Source organism: Cheilinus undulatus, linkage group 4 (genome assembly GCF_018320785.1).
Source record: "Cheilinus undulatus linkage group 4, ASM1832078v1, whole genome shotgun sequence".
NCBI classification, from domain to species: domain Eukaryota; kingdom Metazoa; phylum Chordata; class Actinopteri; order Labriformes; family Labridae; genus Cheilinus; species Cheilinus undulatus.
Genome location: NC_054868.1, coordinates 24,270,851 through 24,285,911, shown reverse-complemented (window position 1 = coordinate 24,285,911; position 15,061 = coordinate 24,270,851). Strand labels below are relative to the sequence as shown.

General features: G+C 39.6%; 1 protein-coding gene across 1 annotated transcript in view; it reads left to right on the top strand.

Moving 5' to 3' along the window:
* Positions 1–7,234: 7,234 nt before the first annotated feature.
* prkcaa (protein kinase C, alpha, a) overlaps positions 7,235–15,061 on the top strand; it is a 250,857-nt gene continuing 243,030 nt past the window's right edge. Inside the window, exons 1-2 of the mRNA XM_041784712.1 lie at positions 7,235–7,559; positions 12,410–12,441. Of these exons, the coding sequence (XP_041640646.1) occupies positions 7,393–7,559; positions 12,410–12,441 (199 nt within the window). The 5' untranslated portion in view covers positions 7,235–7,392. The remainder of the gene's footprint in view (positions 7,560–12,409; positions 12,442–15,061) is intronic.

The following is a 15,061-nucleotide window of genomic DNA, read 5'->3' as shown; positions in this document are numbered from 1 at the left end:
ATTTGCCGGTCTTGAGTATCTGTATTGTTTGAGTTAAAAGACAAATTGTTTATGCAGCTGGAATGAAATGTTTGACAGCCATAAACTCTTGCTCACTCTTTTATTTTTTTTCTCATAAGTGTTGGCAGCCCGATGAGCCTCAGTCTAGAGTCACATGATTTCAGGGAACTAGATCTGGTTTATCTGCCCTGATTTCATTTGCAAATATTTGTCTTTTGTCAGTAAACTTGAAGGGACTAGTAAAGTGCCTGTGGGCTGAAATAAAGAGCAGGAGGTTTGAATGAGCGTGACAAAAAGGGTAAAACTCTTTCCTTTCCCATGGTTTCTTTGTGTTTGCCAAAAGTTACAGTTCATACTGAATTAAACAGGGATTAAAATCAAGCACACTGTCTTGAGTTGGTAAGTGGCATTCATTTAGTTTCAGGTTCATGTTTAAAATTATGTATAACAGTATGAGATAACATGGGGCTCAGTCTACTATATGATCCTGCAGCTAAAAAGGGACTGACTATGAAGCTCCGAAATAACTGCATTCAGAAATTTTACTAAGTAAATGAGCTTGAGTTTAGTCAGGGCTCAGAAGAAACCATTACTGCTGCCAAGAAGATCATAATTTATATTCTTGAAGCCTAAAACAATAGCTTTGTCAGTGAGGTTTCTCTAAGAATTTGATCCTGTTGACCACTGCATCCTAACAGACCAACTTAAAGCTTCAGGGTTTTCAGACCATTCAGAACAGTGGTTTATTATCTCACCAGTGCTATCTTAACCTAACCTGACAAGCCAGATGGAATGTTTCAGATATCAATTGCATGGATCTATGTGTTTCCCTTTCATCTGGGAAACCTTCCAAACAAAACGTTTGGGGAGGACAGGCCAATCAGAGTGACAAGACCAAATGACAAATCCAGTAGCAAGCATACACTGCTCCCGCATCAACATGAGATCAGGCAGGCACTGTAGTAGTTTATGAATGGTGGTGTTTGCTCATGCTGAGGCCAGTAGGGAGAAGTGCAAATAAAAAAAACACCCTCTCCACCAAGAGAAGCTTTCTGTGTGGTTCTTTGCGCTTGTTTTGATAAAGACATGTGGTCCAGCTCAGATGAAACTGCCACTTTCCTATAACTACATCATGGTAATAAATGCCACTCCAGTGGCAGCCACTGTATAAAGCTTCCAGTACAACTAAACCGCGCCTGTAAGTATCGCATAGTCATGCTGATGCCTGCTGTGAAAAGAACAAATACATCTGTTTCTCCAAGAAAAGATTTCAGAAGAAAAGTGCTATTGCCTCATTTTCCTCAAATGATGCAGATTGATCCAATCTGCTCTGACACCAGGCAGAATTGTTTCAGACTGGAGCTTTGCAAGATGGATCAGCCTGATGACAGAGATGGATTCTGGCCAGTCTATCAGCTTTGCAAGTTTAAACTTACCCAGGCTGTTCAGTTGGAAGATGCTTTCACCTATAATGTTCATAACATAATTACTTTGTTTAATAGCATCAAGGAATTCACGGTACCTCAAAGAGATTGAAATCTAAGGCACATTTAAATCTGTTTGTTATTTATTAAATATACATTTAACTATTTTTCTCCCTTTAGACCCCAGCTAGTTTACTACAAGAAAAATCTGGAAAATCATTTTTCACTCTGTAAGTGCTTGGTCAAGGACAATCCTAATGACTTCAATTCATAGCAAATTTTAGTTTTGATAATACAAATCAGGGACAGATTACAAAAATAAGTTAAAAACAAACTGTAATTTTGAAAGTGCGTAATTACTTGCAGATATGTGCTGGAAAAATGACTCACAATAACACGTTTATAAACACAGGCACTGTTCCATGGTCTCACATTGTCTGTCATTTAAGAGAGAACAAAGTGCTCCAAGCAAAATGTGTTCAGTCTGGAGAGCGGGGCAGCAAAACTGAATGCTCTTTTGCCCTGTTCAGTCCTCACACGAAGGACAAGCAGATGAATGATTTCACTAGAGCACAAAGCATAGTGGTTTTAAGTTCTTTGAAGGAGAGTGGATAAATAAGGAGGAACTAAGCCTAGAAGAGCCTTGTAAATTAGAGTCAGCCGGTGTGTGTACCTGCGAACACTCAGAGAGGGCCAGCCAGATTTAGCACAGAGTGCACAGTGATGTGTGAAGCGACTACAACCGGTGACAAACCTCAGAGCACAGTGATAGACAGTATTCAAAGATTGTAGACATTTGGCTGAAGCGGTCATATACAGAACATCACCATCATCAAGCATTGGTAGATAAGTTGCAGATACATGATATTTTCGAGCTCTGAGAGAGAAGCAGGATTTGTTTTGGTAATAGAAACCTATTCTCACCCTGAGTTTGGTGACTAAGTTGACAATGTGTGCTTTGAAAGAAAGCTCGTGATCAATAAGAAAACTCAGATATTTATAGTTCGAGACTAGCTCAATGGGTACAACCCGCGATGTTAAGGTAGAAGGGATGTTCTCTGGTAGCTCACTTATATTAGAAAGGACCATTAGATTGGTTTTGTCTGCATTTAGAACCAATCTGAGTTTCTGCAGACAAGATTGGACAACATTAAAAGCAGACTGTAAAACTAAAAAGCTTGAATAATTGTTGTTGAACAGCAATAAATAACAGTATCATCTACATAAAATGATATGACGCAGTTGACAAGTTATTTCACAAGTTATTGATAAAGATAGAGAATAGAATAGGTCCTTAGAGCAAGCCTTGATGCACACCTTTGATGACCTCCCAAAAAGACGAGGTAAGACCAGCCATCTGGACACATTGTGATCTTTCATACAGATAGTTTGCAAACCAGGATGCTCCTTGGTTTGATAATCCAATATGGTGGAGTACATTTAACAACAAACCATGATCTACAGTGTCAAATGCCTTTTATAAGTCAATGAAAAGAGACACACAGTCTTTCTTACTGTCCAGAGCCTGGATTAAATCATTTAAAACCTTAAGGGCAGCTATGACATTGCTGTGCTGGCTTCTAAAACCAGACTGAAATGACGATAAAATATTATTTGAATCTAACAACTTCTTCAGTTGATCACTGATGAACCTTTCAAACACTTTTGCCAGGATACACAGTTTAGAACTCTGCCTGTAATTAATGACTTCGGAAGGTTCACCTCCTTTTAGCATGGAAGTACAAAGTCAGACTCCATATATTCTGAATTTTATCAGTCAACAGACTTAAATTAAAAATATAAGACAGTGGCTCTGCAATAAAATTGGCAGCCAGTTTGAAAAAAAGGGATTGAGTTTGTCAGGACCTGCTGCTTTTCTAGAATCTAGATTCCTTAGAGCTCTCTGACCCTCAGAGGCAGACACAAGAGAAAATTAAAAGTACAACCTTAATGACTCTTGTCAAAGCAACAAAACATGAATTTTATTGATTTATGCCATTGTGCAATATAGCCTTTTTCAATATGTAAACCCCTTTTCTTAAAACAGGATTACCTTTTAATTGGTAAAGTTAAAAATGTAGGTGAACACTTTGAACACACTGAAAATTATTATTATTAAATGTCAGACTTCATAGCTAAACCACAATGTGCAAAAATGTCAGCATGCCTGAAAATAAAGTAGAAAAAATGAAAAGACTTTACTGGAAAATTATTAGATGATTTTGAAAAGAGACAAAAACAAGTAAAAAATGACAAACATGGATTAAAAGTGGCAAAACATAGTGACAAAATAGTGGTTAAAAGTGACAAAAAAAGTGTCATGCAGAGAGTGAGAGGGGTTGTCTATGATGGATGTCAGCTTAGCCAACATCCACCTCTACCCCACTTCCTCCACAGAGTCCAGGAGACAGTCCAGGACAGAGCTGGCCCTCCTGATCAGCTTGTTCAGTCTCTTTCTGTCCCTTTCTGTGCTCCCTCCTGCCGAGGAGACCAATGCATAGAAGAGAGCTGACGCCACCACAAAGTCGTAAATTGTCTGTAGCAGAGTCTTGCATACTTCAAAGGACCTCAGTCTCCTCAGCAGGTGCAGGTGACTTTGGCCCTTTTGTAGAGGACATCTGTGTTAGTTGACTAGTTTATTGTTCAGATGAACACCCAGGTCTTGATAAGTCTCCACCCTTTCTTCCAGTCTGAGCTCCTCCTGAAGTCAATCACCATCTCCTTTGTCTTGCTGGTGTTGATCTGTAGGTGGTTGATCTCACACCAGCTCACACAGTCCATGATGACCTGCCTGTACTCCAGCTCTTGCCCCTCAGACACACACCCCACGATGGCTGTCGTCAGAGAACTTCTGCAGGTGGCAGCTCCCAGAGTTGTAACTGAAGTCCGAGGTGTAGAGTGTGAAGAGGAAGGGGAAGAGCACTGTCCCCTGTGGGGCCCCTGCTGCAGACCACTATGTCAGACTTGCAGGCCTGAAGCCTCACAGACTGTGGTCTGTTGGTGAGGTAGTCCTGTGTCCATGCAGCCATGTGACAGCCCTCTCAGTTTGTTTGCCCACTCCCTGTCTCTGGCTTAAGGGCCCCTCTCCGAGCCTCTGCTGTGGCCTGAGATGTTCTTCAGACCTTTCCAGACTCCTCTCACGTGTTCTGAAGGAGCTACTCCTCCATCTTGGCCTTGTATCTGGCCTTGGCTTCCTTGATTTTCTTTTTGCGCTCTGTCTGCATCCTCCTCAGGTCCTCTTTGTCCCCAGATCTCAAAACCCTCATCTTCTCCAGCAGCAGGGCTTTCAGCTCAGGGGTCACCCAGGGTTTGTAGTTGGAGAAACACCGTACTTTCCCAGTGAGTACAGTGTTCTCAGCGCATAAATGAATGTAGTCCATGATGCAGTGGGTCAGGCTGTCAGTGTGCTGTCCATGTTAGCTGCACAGCACATCCCAGTCAGTGGTGTTGAAGCAGTCCTACAGCACAAACACACACCAACAAATATGTTTGTGACTTCACGGGATACTTATGTGAAGATTTGATTTCAACCGAAGGATTTGAAGTCAGGACTTTTTGAAGGAGATTTGCTTGTAGCCCTGTCCAGTGGGCTTAGATGGAACTGCAAGAGAAAAGTGGTGTGGGGAATTACTCATTTTCACAGCACATATACTGTATACTGTATATTGACATGAATTATGCAAACAAATGACAGCTGAGTCAGCTTGTATGTTATCAGTTTGGCAGTTATTTTGAGTGCAATATTTAAAATCACAAAAGTTTATCTATGGATTAGACAAAGGTGCATAATAGCCAGTTCATCTCAGGCATCTATACAGCACATTTCACAAGTTTGAGCACAAAAAAACGGCATTAATAGAAGCATTTGTTGCAACTTGACCACACCCAGGTAATAAAAATGTCAACAGCATTTACAGAAGCTTGAAGTATGTCTATAATATGTAATGCACCTCTGTTCCACACGATGACGCCCCATTCTCAATTTCCTGACATGGGACCTGGGCCTCCTCCCTCTCTCACGCGGTGGTCCGGTTTTGTGACATCAGCAGGAGTGAACAGGAGGAGCAGCGTCAAGTTAGAAGGAAACACAGAGAGCACAAACAGGAAGTTCATGAAAGAATAAAATAAGTGAATTGCCTCTGACACTTTTCATAGCTATTCAGGCTCTGAGCTAAAATATAACCACCATAACCATATTACCTGCCCACACTGCCAAAGGTACCAAAAGCTGCTTCAATGACCATGTTGTTACTGTACTTGACTGGCCAGCAAACTGGCCTGACCTGAACCTCATAGAGAATCTATGGAGTACTGTTAAGAGGAAGATGAGAGAAACCAGACCCAACAATGCAGACGACCTGAAGGCCGCTATCAAAGCAACCTGGGCTTCCATTACACCTGAGCAGTGTCACAGGCTGATCGCCTCTATGCCACGCTGCATTGATGCAGTAATTCATGCAAAAGGAGGCCCAACCAAGTATTGAAGGCATAGAAATGAACATAATTTTCAGAAGCCTGACATTTCTGTTTAAAATATCCTTTTCAAATTGATCTTATGTAATATTCTAATTTTTTGAGACACTGAATTTTGGGTTTTCTTATCTGTAAGCCATAATCATCAACATTTCAAGAACTAAAGGCTTGAAATATTTCACTCTATGTGTAATGAGTCTATATAATACTGTATATGGGTTTCACTTTCAGAAAGAGTGACAAAAAATATTGATATTGATATTCTAATTTTTTGAGACATACGTGTACTTTCATCTGAAAACATGACTTTAGACCACTGGGTGGGGGTTAAAAAGAGAGGACGGAGTTGCAGAAAAAGAAGAGGCATATGCAGGGAGAGGGAAAGAGGGAGAAAACAGGGAGATGCAGCCTAAGATAAAAGAAGGATATAGAAAGATACAAGAGGGAGATACAGGAAAAGAGAAGCTGTTGATGCAGACAAAGGGTAGAGGGAGATGTAAAAGAGAGCACAGGGAAATGCAGACAGAGAGAAGAGGGATGCAGAATAGGAAAAGGAGGAGATGCAAAAGATGAGAAGAGGGAGATGCAGACAAAGAAACAAGGGGGATGCACAAAAGAGAGAACAGGGAGATGCAGAAAGAGAGAATCATGAGAGGAAGCAAAGGAGAAAAAGGAGGTACAGAAAGGAGAGGACGGAGTTGCAGAAAGAGAGAAGAGGGCAATGCACAAAATAAACACGTGTAAAAAGATTTGTAAAGAGAAGACAGAGCTGCGGAAAAGAGAAGAAGGGGATGCAGACAAAAGAAAAGAGGGAGATGCAGACAGACAGAGAAGGGAGATTTGGAGAAAGTATTAAAGGAACACATTTTTGTAAATTTATTTCCAATCTTATAAAAAAAAACAACAACCTGTTTTAAAAAAAATCTTTTTTATTTCATAAGGCATGGGCACTTGAACACTTTCATACTAAACTTCATGAAACAAGTCTATACACAGAAAGACCTTGATATAAAACAGTTAAAAGTTTGGCCAAATCGAGAAAGTTACTCTGTCACTCTCTCTCTGTGGAAAAATGATCAGTTTCATTTCTCTGTCTGAATTTACAGCTCCTTAAACCATTCTTTTTTCCTGAAAACATATTTAAATCTATAACTTTCTGATTAGATAAACACAGGTAATAAAGTCGCCGGCTGTTAGCCAAACACATCTACCACAACATGCTGGTCTTTTGTCGAACGACTTTTAATTTGAAGGTGTGACCGGAAGTAGCTCGTCGCCACCATTTGTAACTTGACAGAGCTCGGAGCTGTCAGAGGAGCAGCCCAGTAGTATCGGCAGGCAGGGAAAGCCCTCACACAGTCAGTCCAGTGTCTCCGCTGAAGCTCCGCTCTGCTGGCTCCACGCTGAGGGCTGCGCCTCTAAACGGACTCAAAATCTCTCCCTGTCATCCTGTCAGCGACTTTCAGCTGTAGCACGGGCTTGTTCTGAGGGGGACATGGCTGATGTGACTTCTAACGAGTCGTCCTCCGGGGACGTAGCGAACAGGTTTGCCCGCAAAGGTGCTTTGAGGCAAAAAAACGTCCACGAGGTGAAAAACCACAAATTCATAGCTCGCTTCTTCAAGCAGCCGACTTTCTGCAGCCATTGCACCGACTTCATCTGGTGAGTGAGCCTTTCCTTCCCCACCTCCGCCCCCCTGACTGCTGCCTGTTGCATATTGGATAACTTCAGTGCTCTCTGCTCGATGATGTAACTTTTAGCTAACTTTTCCTGCTCTATCCTGCAACCTCTACACTCCTGAAAGGCTTTATTAAAGGTGAAGTAAAGGAGCGGGGTTTTTCAGGAGTTGTCAGTAATTTTCCTGGGACATTTTACTCCACGAGTCCCAGTCAGTCGAGTTTTTCCCCTGTATTAGTCCCATATGGGTGGAGTTATGCTGCTGTTTATATAATTAGTGAAGCAGTGGAACTAATAGCTGCCTGTAGGAGAGAGAGGAAAATTTAGGGTTAGGGTTTGGCTGGACTGTCTCCTGTCACTTTGACAGCAGAAGAGCCAGTTCAGTTTGAATGGGGGTTTAGTTGCCCTGGGGAATCCCTGGTTGACTATAAAATTACACATTAATATGTCTATCTGTGATCATTTTTGAGTATGGCACATATAAGTGCATTTCCCCCCCTGCCTTCTCCTGTTAACAAAACAGGGTCTCCTACCTTGTAAATTTTTTAGCCTTTTAAAACCTGTCTTGTACAGTTTAACAATAATCTGTGCACTGTCTGGATTTTTTGAGGGAATTCACAGCATTTCTCTGACGTCCTAAAGTGAGCTCATGTGGAGCTGCATACCTGCACTGCAGATTAATGGCTCCACATGTGCACATGGTATTCAGTTTAAAAACACTTAAAGCGGGCTGTGGCTTGCTGAGACTGAGAAAGTGTTGCCTTTATGTTGCTGTTCTTTCCATCAGTTGTTCATACTAAAGCACATCTTTGGAATTCATGACTAATCAAACCTACTTTTATCTTTTCCACTGTCTGCCTGTTGCCCGTCTTACTGTTACTGTCCTGGCTTTAGTGAAGTCCCGTGTTTAGCTGAAGGCATATTTAAAATGTTTAGATACCGTTCAGGTATATAGTAGTAAACCAGCTGACAGTAGTTTGGTTAAGCTTCACCAGTATTAATTCTCCTTTACTGCGGCATGCTGGGAGTTCTCGGGTCTCATGCATTTTATTGCTGGTGGCTTGTAACCTTGATAGTTTTACAGCACTACCTTTGCCCTTTACCAAACACACCGTCTCAGCAGAGCCAGCTTCAAATAATGAACTTTTTGCTTTGCCGTTTACATTAAAGAAGAGGATTATCTTTGTTTCATTTATTTATATTGAAGGTTTTAAGTAATTCTCTTAGTTAAGATTCTTTCAGTTCAAGTTTTGCTTTAAAAAATGACTTAGTTTTCACCTGCATTTAACAAATACATTATATCCTCCAAATTCGAATGCTTGAAACTTTTTTAGACCCTTTTGTCCAAATCAGCATAGAAAATATCAGATATTTTTGGTGTTTTCCATTTTTGAAATTTATTTGTATATAATTTTTTGGATATTTTTAATCACCACATCTTCAAACTATGATAAAAATATCCCAAAATTAGATACAAATAAGTACAAAAACATGGAAAACACCAAAAATAAATTAGAATTGAAAATAACAATCAGTAAAATAGATATAATTCATACATAAATCAAAACCAATATATATCGAAATGGGGCTGTGAGGGTTAGCATATTTTAATCAAATAAAGGTACAAAGATAATGCTTGAAAAAAAAAATGTATTGTGTGCTATTTGGTCCTTTTAGGGGCACCACAGTGAAAGTACTGTTACAATGCAGCTGCCTTTGAATGCCTCATTCCACTTTAAAAAAATCCCTGGACAGCTCAGTGGACAAGTCCAAAGTAATTTACGCCTAATGATAACAAAAATTTCGCCTTTTCTGTTCTTTAGATTCATTTAGTTTTTTCTGTTGCTAACTCCTTTTTTTCTCCATTTTCACGATTACATTGTTACTTTAGGTGTGCCACAAGTACATCGAGTTCTTTCAAAAATAAAGCAGGTTTTTAGTCATACAGGAAGCACTTCGGGCATAACACAGCACAACTAAGGAAGTAAAAATATGCAAAGTTACAGTTTAATGAGTGAATCTCTTAGCTTTATTGTGAACCATTATAGGGCTACTTTCTCAAAGGAAGAAATTAAACTGGAAGTCCCAAAAACTGCAGATGTTATTACATCAACCACCAGTCACTGGATGTCAGTGAGGCATTTTGTACATACTCTCCTGCGTATTTTCAAATGTATTAAAGTTTTGCACTTTGTATGTAGGCACTATAAGGCTGTGTCCTACATCTGAGCCATGGTGTAGCTCTCTAAGTCAACACCATAGACTGAATTTATTTGCGTTTATACAATTCACAAATGAAGTCATTGGTAAGAATTTGTTCAGGTTGTCAATATGGGCTTAAATATTTGTTCTAAAGAGCAAAATAGTTCGAGTTCTAAAAGTAAAGGACCTGTTGAAGGGTCACCATGCAGTCTTGATTTGCACTGAAGAAAGTCCAAGATGTACTGAAATGTATGCATAAATATTTTTCTCTTCTCAGCTCAAGTATGATCCTAAAAGACACACATGGCTCTTTTTGTGCTCATTCTTTCTTGCTGTACTCTTATATTTATTTGTTCATGTTTATTTACCAAACTGCTAATTTTAGTATGTTAATGATGTTAATATGAGGCCGTCACAGAGCTGTAATAATTTGTGCAACACCTATCTCTCCAGACTCCTAAGCCTCTTAAATATCCTCATCACTACTCCTAGCACTTTTTCATCTTAAGAGCTCTTTTAAGGGCTAAGATATTTACCAGGACCTAGTCTAACTGGAAGGAGATGCCGCAGTGGCCTAACCAAAATCTGCTAAGAGAAACACTAAAGCCTGCAATTAACTTATATAGAAAAAATTAAAGCAGTAGTTATGGGGCTAAATTAATCATGATTAATGCATTAATGCTGACAGCCCATAGTTTATGTATATATGTTAACATTTATTTTCTAATGATATATTTTTCTGCTTTTTATGCCTTTTATTTAGAGCGAAGGACAGTGGACAGAGTTGGAAACAGGGATGAGAGAGTGGGGCAGAAACATGGAAGGAGGCACAGGCAGGACTTGAACCTGGGCTATCTGCATACATGGGGCATGACCTAACTGCTAAGCCATTTGTGCCCCAAGATAATATTTTAATGACCCAGGGGGTAAATTTTGGCATTGCAGCATCACAAGACAAGAAGGTGGTAAAATATAGTAGGATTAACAGAATAGGAAACATAAATAAACAAAAAAAATTAATTTAGACATATCAGGGTGACATATCTTAAAAATGACACTTTATAAACTGAAAACTGAGTAGGATATCTTAACATAAAGTAGCTTCCTCTCTCACTCTCACAAGAACAACATAAACTTGAAACAAAAAGGCAATTTGTGTTTGGTACATTATTTCTTTGTTGTAATAATGCTTCTTGGTAATAAATCTTATACCGTTGGAAAGCCTGTTTATCACCCTTTTAAATGATACCACATTTGTAAGGATCATGCATTTGTGGGATGAGCAGGAGAGCTGAGTATGTGGGTTGCGGCCATGAAAAATGTGCCAAATCTTCTCTGCCAATGCCAAACAGCTGATTCTGCCATTGACTCTTGTTGGGTGTTTGGTGGATTGGCTGACTGAAGTTTGAAGAAACAAGACGTATTGATAATTTAACAATTTATTCATTTAACAAACAGGAGCCTCAGTAGTGTGTGGAAGAACCATACACAGCCACAACAGCCTGGCACTTCCTTCTCATGCCTGGTCACCAGCCTCGTCACACGCTGTGTAGGATGGCATCCCATTCTTCAACCAGCATTTGTTGCAAGTCAGCCAACGTGGTTGTGTTGGTCACTCTGGCATGAACAGCACACCCAAGCTGATCCCACAAGTGTTCAATGGGGTTAAGGTCAGGACTGCTGGCAGGCCATTCAATCCTTTCCACTCCCAAATTCTGGAGCTAGTCTCTGATAAACCCCGCTCTGTGGGGGTGAGTGTTGTCATCTTGGAAGATAGAGTTCTTGCTGACAGAGTGAGAAAACAGTATTATTGGGGTGTTGTCTTCTTGGGACGCCCACTTCGCGGCCTGTCTCTGACGTTCCCTGTTATATGGAACTTGGCTTTCAGTTTGGAGATGGTACTAGGGTTCACTTCAAACAATGCCACAACTTGGTTTTGCAGAACACCAGCTTGAAGTTGCTGCTCCAACTGATGGGCCCTATCCAGATCAGTCAAACGTGGCATGCCGATTCTTGAAGCAGACATCTACTGACCACTGTAGCAGGGCCCGTGCTCACATCCTTGGGGTACCAGAAGCTCAAAACAAGAGTCAATAGCAACCGCAAAATAAGCTGTTTAGCATTGGCAGAGAAGATTTGGCACATTTTTCATGGCCGCAACCCACATACTCAGCTCTGCTGCTCATCCCACAAATGCATGATCCTTACAAATGTGGCGTCATTTAAAAGGGTAATAAACAGGCTTTCCAACGGTATAAGATTTATTACCAAGAAGCATTGTTACAACAAAGAAATAATGTACCAAACACAAATTGCCTTTCTTTTTGTTTTAAGTTAATATTTTCCAAAACAGTTTTAAACAGAGTTGAGCAGTGTCGAAACTTTTCTTCATAATGCGCATTCTTCAATATTTATATCATTGTCTTGGTTTGGGATTGCGGCAACAGATGCTTCCAGCCAAGTATAAAAAATGTAAAGCTCTGCAGCATGCGCTTGTTATTTAGGGGTGATGTACATTATTCAACGCTCTGTCCATGTGTATGAGTGTATATCTACAGGTATCAAAGGATCCACTGTGTATTAGTGAGAAAGAGGTGGAGGAGAACTTCACTCAATTGTCTTTGTTTCCACAGGGGGTTTGGAAAACAAGGATTCCAGTGCCAAGGTAAGAACAAATTTCCCTGACATTAGACTTTCCCATGGAGACCTACGGCATGTGAGCATGTGGTAGTGGCTCTGCTGTCTCATCACAAGAGTTATGGCAAAAACGATTCTCCCTTTTTTGGCAAATCACTACATCATTCATGCTGTCTAAAGGTGAATAACATCAGCTAGCTCTGGTTGGAGTGGTGTTGTGATCATCTTTCAGAGACAGGAGTGATGGCTAAAGAGGGTTTGTTGTTTGTTTCTGCAGTCTGATATCACGAGTCAGTGCTTTTCATATCAGTGACTCTACAAGCGTTGCTTTTAACTTTTTTGCATAATACTGTATTCACTGTAAAACATTGTTTTCAAAGTGATAATTGGTGTTTAATGTGCTATTCAGCCACTTAGTATCAGTAAAGTGCTTCCTATGAAGTGAAGCTTTTTGTACGTAAAAATAGGCCTGTTAGTGGTGAACAATTTAGCTAAAATAGGACTAATGGAAGTGTGTTTGGTAGAGCTGTGTGAGCTGATTACAAAGAATTAAAAGCTGAGAGTAGCCTCAAAAAGACAGCAGGATAGAGAGGAATAGAAAAGAGGCAGAAGGGAGAATTGTGTAAAATGTGTCCATTTTTGTCATATCGTTTGCTGTCAGTGACTGCAGGAGGCCGTCTTTTACCTTAATGTTCCAACAAGTTTCTACCTCTCCAATTTTCTGCTCAGCTGTTTCTGTTCTTGTTGTTTGTGTGGTTCTTTTCTGTTTTTTTCAGTTAGCTTCTGATTATTCTCACCCTCAAAATCCTCAAGGTCCTTTTTCACTTTTTCCCTTATTTTTCTTTAAGTGAGGAATTCTATTTTTAGCTCAGTTTTAAAGTCTTGAACATGCTTACTAATGTCTTTCAACCCTGAGTGTATTACTTAATAATAATGATAATATCTTGAATTTATATAGCGCCTTTCAAGAAAACCAAGGACGCTTTACAGGAACACATAGACATAGAAAACTATGTGAAGGGTAGGATGACTTACGTCAGTCTCTCAGTTCAGAGCAAAGATTTGTAACAATGAATTTAAACTTACAACTGCTTGTGACGGGCCATCTTGTGACGTTCTAAAAGCCTGTCAGTTCACACCGCTGCAACTAAAGGAGAAGATGCATTGTTTCTATAGAACGACTCTCGTGTACAGTAAGTTTGAAGTGGTTACCGTGCATTAATCTGTCTCTACAAGAGGGACAGTACTGTGCATTTACTGTTTTATATTCCTCCCACTGTCTGAATGTTGAAGCTGAGATTGAGACTTATCAGACCAGGCAGCAATTTTCCAGTCTTTTATTGTCCAATTTTGGGGTGTGAATTGTAGCGTTAGTTTCCTGTTCTTGGCTGACAGGGGGTGCACCCGGTGTGGTCTCCTGCTTCTGTAGCCCATCTCCTTCAAAGTTCAACGTGTTGTGCGTTCAAAGATGGTATTCTGCATACCTTGGTTGTAACGAGTGATTAATTGAGTTACTGTTGTGTTTCTATCATCTCGACCAGTCTGCTCATCCTCCTCTGACCTCTGACATCAACAAGACATTGTGGTCTACACAACTGTGCTAACTGGATATTTTCCCTTTTCAGACACCTCTCTGTAAACCCTAGAGATAGTTGGCTGTGAAAATCCCAGTAGATCAGAAGTTTCTGAAATAGTCAGAACAACCTGCCTGGCACCAACAATCATGCCAAGTTCAAAGCCCTTTAAATCCCCTTTTTAATCCATTCTGATGCTCGGTCTGAATGGGGGTCACTAAAATACACCTATAAAACATAATGTTTTATAGGTGTATTTTAGTGCGGTTAATAGATTAAAAAAATAATCAAATTAATCACATCACTATGCTGTGATTAATCATGATTATTTATTATTAAGTGTTATTTTCATTATTTTAACTTTATGTAGGCCTACAGCTTTTTACTAAAAAATGTATTATTATTATTATTATCTATAAATTAACATTTCAAATACTACCATTTACTTGCATTTTTGTTTGAGATAAATTAGTACAAGTATGGTGTTTAAATGAAAAAATGTTAAACAAACTAGAGTTTTTAAACTTATTTGTGGTTTGTAAATCAGAGTGTCTTAATTCAATGAACAATAATATTTACCTCCGTCAAGGAGATTATGTGATCAGTTGGGTTTCTCGTTTGTTTGTTAGTTAGTTATTTAGTTAGCAAATAACTCAAAAAGCTGTGGACGGATTTTGATGAAATTTTCAGGAAATGTCAGAAATGGCATAAGGAAGAACTGATTAGATTTTTGGAGTGATCCGGATCACTGTCTGGATCCAGGAATTTTTTAAAGGATTCTTGGGGATGTGAGGAAAGAAAATGTTTGGTACTGAAAATGTTTGCTGTTTTAAATCAATATGTTTTAACACAAATGTTAATAGTTGTGTTCCTAATTTAAAGGTAATCAGGGGTAATGAGGTCTTTATTGTTTTTGTTAAAGACATATTTTTATTAAATACAGAGACATGTCAATAATTCAATTGCAGAAACTGTTTTTTTTCTGTAACTGTGGGAAATTTTTGCACAAAATCGCATGATATTGATCCTGGGCTCCATATCCAATCAGATCAAAATCGTATCGTGGCAGATTTT